Source organism: Pinus tabuliformis, chromosome 7, assembly GCF_031772625.1.
Source record: "Pinus tabuliformis cultivar Carrire ecotype Pingquan chromosome 7, CPIR1, whole genome shotgun sequence".
NCBI lineage: Eukaryota > Viridiplantae > Streptophyta > Pinopsida > Pinales > Pinaceae > Pinus > Pinus tabuliformis.
In genome coordinates this window covers 693,857,029-693,863,438 of record NC_142293.1, presented here as the reverse complement: position 1 = coordinate 693,863,438, position 6,410 = coordinate 693,857,029, and the positions used below count along the sequence as shown (strand labels likewise).

General features: G+C 36.3%; 1 protein-coding gene across 2 annotated transcripts in view; it reads right to left on the bottom strand.

Moving 5' to 3' along the window:
• Positions 1–369: 369 nt before the first annotated feature.
• The window catches only part of LOC149249386 (high mobility group B protein 9-like), a 106,118-nt gene continuing 100,077 nt past the window's right edge, over positions 370–6,410 (bottom strand). The window contains exons 3-7 of one of the 2 annotated variants that reach the window (XM_089458683.1): positions 2,134–2,296; positions 1,918–2,043; positions 1,429–1,832; positions 803–1,330; positions 370–675 (exon numbers count right to left, since the gene is read on the bottom strand). In XM_089458683.1, the coding sequence (XP_089314809.1) occupies positions 673–675; positions 803–1,330; positions 1,429–1,832; positions 1,918–2,043; positions 2,134–2,296 (1,224 nt within the window). In that variant the 3' untranslated portion in view covers positions 370–672. Of the gene's footprint in view, positions 1,331–1,428; positions 1,833–1,917; positions 2,044–2,133; positions 2,297–6,410 lie in introns of both variants that reach the window. The other variant, XM_089458682.1, reaches the window with a different exon arrangement.

Here is a 6,410-nt window from a genome sequence, read left to right as displayed (position 1 = left end):
GACAAGCTGTAACAGAGAAATGTTATATAGTATCTAAACCCACTTGTAGTCATACGTTAACACTTTCCAGTACCAAAACAAACAAGAAAGCACTACCTTCATGTACATTGTGGCATGGAATAAACACACATCTGCTAGTGGAGGTTGATCTCTACCCCGATTGAAATATAAAATAACATAAAATTTGCCTTACAAATCAAGGATTTCACGGGCATTCAAGGTTCAAAAACTTCAACTTGAGGTATGCACCCGATATAGAAGAGTTGAACCAGAGAGATAAAACCCATTTGGTTTGGTTCGACTTTGATTGTATCGACGATAGTATTGTCTCCAGTTGAATTGCTAAATAGTACCTCGTGTAAAGTAAAATACTTTCAAAATATAATTTATTAAATTCATATATGGCTCAAAAAACTTTCTGATTTTACACTGAGATTCTCCAGTTTCCCATACAAGAACTCCCCTTTTTTCTGAGAAACATGTAAAACAAGTTTCTTTCGAAGAAACAAGCTGTCATGCAATCAGGTTCAAAAAAACTACAAAAGATTTCATAAATGTCTGCTGCACATCATGTGAACCTCATGGCCTCATGGAAATAACAAACTACAGGATGCGCTTTAACAACCATATGATACATGAAAACTAGCAACCGCTTCTGCTCAGATCCAAATATCACTGAAGCAGGAAGGACAAGAAAATTATTTCACAAAACTGTCCTTCAAGGTGACCAGCAATTTAAAACTTCAACAGGATATGAACAATTCTGCTAAACTCAAAACGACTCTCGGTACAGAGTCTAGACCTGAGGATCCTCCTGAACACAAAAAGGATGGCTACCTTCCTGGACCCAGTGGACTTGATCTGAAGACATTGGGCAAGACACAAAGCCGGGCTGACAAACATTTGGCAGAAGTGTGGCATTCTGATAAGAGTAACCATCTCCTGAAGCTCCATATGTCTGTGTCAAACAGCCAGAGGTTTCTAAATGGAATTCAGAGACCTGTGGCTCGGGCAAGACAACAGAATAAACATCACCATCTGCTTGGTTAGAATATATTTGAGGCTCTGCAACTGGAACATCAGCTTCTTGTTGCTGATGCATATGGAAAGAATTCATATCTGCATCTGTGTCCAATGATACATGATAATCATGACTTCCATCCTGATAGAATGTGTTAACGTCAGGTCCTTCATTTTCCTGCCCAACAACATCAACAGTATCCGAACCAATATTGACTTCACCATGAGCCTCGACTCTAAGCCTCTTTTTGTAGTCCTCCATCTCCCTCTTGTACCTCTCCCTCTCACGCCGACTTTGTTCAATGTATGGCTACAAAAAATAATTAAATGTCTAAGTAAACATTTTGACAGACGATCTCTTGAATCCAGTAAATGTTGACAAAAGACGCACTGTAAAAGTGGACATACCAGTTTTTCATTGTCTGAAAGATTGTTCCACAAATCGGCAACCATTCTTGCAAGTTCACGATGTGTAGGTGAATGATTTTTTTTTAATCTGGCACATTGCTCAGCATAAAAAAAGTTGTAACTTTTTTTTGCTGGACGTGGAGCATTAGGATCTTTCTTAGGTGCAGTTTCTTTCTTCTTTTTATTGACTTGCACCTGAAGCCCCAAGGCATCCAGCTCAGATCCTACACTCCTTATAAGCCCAGGAATAGTTGCAAATTGTGGGCTAGCATTTTCAGTAGGCACATGATATAAAATACCATGCATTTTTTCTGACCCTACTACTACTGTAATAAAGTATCCATTATCAAATTTACCATCAATTGCTCCTGTCGTAATATGCCCAACAGATGCACCAGGATTCACTGTAAATCAACAAAGCACAAGCATAAATATATGAACAAGCAAACAATGTCTTGTCCTACAATGCAAAAAACTTCGGAAACACACCTCCAAACAACTGGGTAGGATCAATCTTCCTTCTTTTCTTAACAGAGTGTGCTGAATCAACTGGGTTTTGATAAGCAATCTTATCGTCAATGGATTTTACAATAGGAAGTGGAGCAGGTAACGGTCCTACACATGCATCACACCTCATCAAAAACACATTCTTAAAATAATACCTACCTAGATGTTAGTGGCATAGGGGCAGACAGATCTCCATACCAGGAGGATAAGGAAGTTGTCCATGTGCTTTGAAGTAGTAGATTTTCTCAAAATGATAAAGCAAATCTATGTAATGCTTGCGGAGAACAAAGGAGGGATTGATAATTGAGCCAGGAAAGTTTAATGCTCTAGCAACTTCTCTCCACCTTCTGTCTCTAATAACCTGCAAATTTCAGTGCCTTCCTTTTAGGGAATAATATTATATATCAAGGTCAACATAATCTACAGTAAAACCTGACTATATGTATAGACGTGCTAGATGTAAACATCGAACTATACATGGCCCAGATCTGTAGACACTCTACAGAATAGAGCTTTTTCCTCTTAATTTTACCCTTTAAAACATCCATGCTTCAACAAACAACACACATATCAAGAAGCACAAGCATGACCAACCAAGAAATGAACTTTGTTGATGCCCAATAATAGAAAACAATTGATACTCGAAGTTGTGTAGACAAAAAATACATATATCAAGAAGCACAAGCATGACCAACCAAGAAAAACTTTGTTGATGCCCAATAATAGAAAACAATTGATACTCGGAGTTGTATAGACATGTTTCAGTTGTTCTGTATCACTCGAGCACATATGATCATCTTTAAGATTTGTTGAGTAAGTCTTTCAACTGACCATTTTTTGTTCTTGTATATATTGCATCCATGGAGCATAGTGCTTTACAATAGAGCAGATTCTACACATTCAAAGGAGAATGTGCAGTTCTCTTCGTTCATTAGAATATATAGCAACCTATTTCATCGGCTTATGTTGTACAAGACAGATCTGGTCAAATGTTTTCAGAACATATAGAACAAGTGCTCAGCAACAGAAATAAAAACTGAAAACTACAAGTCACATTAACTTCAAAGTAAGGTTTTTTAAAGGCAATGACCTTGGTCATTCTATTCCAACGAAAGGCAAAATCCTGTTATAATGTAAGCTTCAGACATATTTGCAGGATAGATGCATGTATATAGTATGCACTCTGACCAGCATAAATCAAATTAAACCGCTTCGAAATCACCAGACACATGCAAGAGATGATATTGATATGAATCAGCTCTGGAAAGGTGGTACCCGTGAAATTATTATTTAGCTCATGTTTTAAACAGGGGAGGCAGGATTGCCCTAGAGACAATTCGAGCTAGGATTGACTATTTGTTATTATCCTGTTCAAACCATCAGGATGTTATAGGAATCAAAATTTGGATCTTAGAAGACTAGGAATAATATTAATTGGTCTTTTTTTATCTGCCCTAACATGGATCATCAATTCTATCAGATCAAATAGGAATTAGATTTACCATTTTGGAACCCTCCTATACTTAGTGTGTGACTCATTGGAATCAAGATTTTCATTCTTTTCCAGAGTTTATGGAGAACTCAAAATAAGAACGAATTGGTCTATGATATAAATAAACTAGAGGCTAACCAATTGCTTCATATTGCCAAGATCTAATAACTACGGATAAGTACCATCACTTAATAAATACTTTCTTCCAAAAGAGAAAAAATAAGATTTTCATCTCTTGTGAAGTGGGAAAGGTGTTGGGTAACATGGAAAAATAAAAAAGAAGAAATGAAATCTTCTCCCAATATTGTATGGTTAATCAATTATCCACCGAAAAGAAGTGTGATAAAGCATAAGAATATCCTGATTCCTTCAAGCAAGATTTTAGGGATTCAGTTTAGGAAGGACAAAGAGCTTCGGGTCAAACGACACCAAGGAAATTGATACAGCAACAGATGAAAAAAAAGTTCCATTGCAGAGGGAAGACATGGGTATTTAAATAGAAGCTATAACATGATGGAACCTTTAACTGCCTAACACCATATGGAATCTTAATCATCCATTGGATAGGATGTCAAAATAAACCAAAGATGGATTATCTCATGGGAGTCTATAAGCAAGTCAACCCCATGGAGGAAACTCTGGAATAGTCAAAAATATTCTGTGAAATTATTTCTCAAGAGACTGATTGGATGGAAACAAAAGAGCCATTCATCCTGTAAATTATATTCCAAACTTTAACTGCCTAACACCATATGGAATCTTAATCATCCATTGGATAGGATGTCAAAATAAACCAAAAATGGATTATCGGATGCCAGGGAGTCTATAAGCAAGTCAGCCCCATGGAGCAAACTTTGGAATAGTCAAAAAATTTCCGTTAAATTATTTCTCAAGAGACTGATTGGATGGAAACAAAAGAGCCATTCATCCTGTAAATTATATTATGATATGGGAAATCCATAGGTACATGCTCATTTGTATATAACTAATAACTACACATTGATTGTCCAATTTGGCATAGATTATTCACGAGGAGCTGGATGAGAAGAAAATTCTGTCCCGTTGTGGATTAGAGATGGGATCAAAATACAATTTATAATCAACTATAACCCAAAAGATCAAATTTCATAAACAAGATAGGAGAAGAATGAAAGGACTGTCTTATCACAGTAATCGCATTTATTTTGGTAGATTCACTTTTCAAAGCCAACCTTATGCATTTGTCAAATCAAAGAGTCTACCCTCAGTGCCCATACTGGTTAACATACAATGGTACAGGGCATTTATTGATTGGATAATGCTGTGACAAAGTTTTATGAGTGACCGGGAACAGCAGAAAGCCACATATATGAACAAGATATTACAGGTCACCAAAAGCTTAGAGATAGTGGTGCAAGGATATAGGTCTGTCTGTCTGTACACCGTGTCAATTACAAGAATGCCTTGGAGCTAGAATTCTTAAAATTAAAAACCCCATGAACTTTCTCATGAAGACATCCGTTGAATATGTGATTGCTCTAAAGGGACAAGTATCTGTAATAATATTGTGAAGGGGAAATATTTTATTCAAAAACATGCCTTTGGCAAAATTTGAAGTGCAAAATTAAAAAATTTACCCACAGAATCTATTCCTCTTTTGAAGAATAGCGGACATATGCCTAGATGCCAAGGGGCTCTCTGTAAACAGACCTAGGACAAAGTACAAAGTTATTAGATCATAAAAATCAATAAGGACATATTGCAATAAATAGGCACAAAGTCAGTTTTAAAGCAGGTCTGGGGGTTGGGTCCAATAATTATGCTTAGTTTACCGCCTTGAGGATCCTTCTCAAATGTGCTTTGAACAGGGATATCAAACAAGGGAAAAAAATTGGTGACTCCTTAGTAGTGATAAATTCAAAGCTTGGCAGGATACAAGTGCAGAGTATGCATCTTAGGGCACTAGCTGACCAGTTAAAACTTAAAAGTCATTGCAGAATCATTTGACAAAATTCGTCTCATGTTTACTGGGAATTAAATGTTGATGCAGTTGAGATATCAAGGGAAGCACAAGAGCTGACACGAGCTATATGAGTATAGGAAGATAGAAATGGCACTACTGTCTCATCTGTCTTCAATTTCTGAATAGCATCTAGCTGATTTGATCAGTCTCTGTTTTAGATGTTTGGCTGTTAAGCTGCCTTTATTTATGACACTTGTTTTTAGTTTTCATCAGAGACTAAAGTATTAGTTGGGGTGTGGAGAGCATCTTAGGATGCAGTATGTAGGCTTTTTATGTAATTTGTATGAGAATACTTTATGTATGGACAGTGATCCTGAATCAAGTGCTGAAGAGAGCTCTTTTCTACACACTATAGACAGATAGACTGGAGTCTGGAATCTTTTTTGGCTTCTTAATGGAAAGTGCGGGAAGCACCTAATAAATGTAATTCCCATTCTCTTGGTGAATAGATATGGCATTTTTTTCCTTTTAGAAAAAAGGGCATATTGCAATTATAAAATCACACAAACACGTGTTTAATATTCTTGCTATGACATGTGACCAAATGAAAATGCAATGTTTAGGATGCTAAACAACCATGCCATAAATGTGTGGTGCAAGATATTTGTGAAAAAGAAGTATACAGTAACAAAATTTCATCTTTCATTTTATCTTCACTTTGACATTCACTTGTGCATTAATGCACCCTAAAAATGAATTTGATATATACCTGAAGCCTGGAGTCAACTTTCTCAGTCTATGCCAAGCATATTGTTGAACATCGCTGCACATTACACATCCGGACACAAATTGTACCAAGGCAACTAGAAATATATTTAAAAATTTAACAAAAAAATTAAATGGTATTTAATAATTTGAAAAGTTCCGAAGTGCAAGCACCAGTTAATATTAAATTTTTGGACGACAGGATTGAAATTCAATGCTAAAGAAGATAGCATTGACCGGGATCAACCTTCAGTTATGAAGACATCAAAGCAAGGG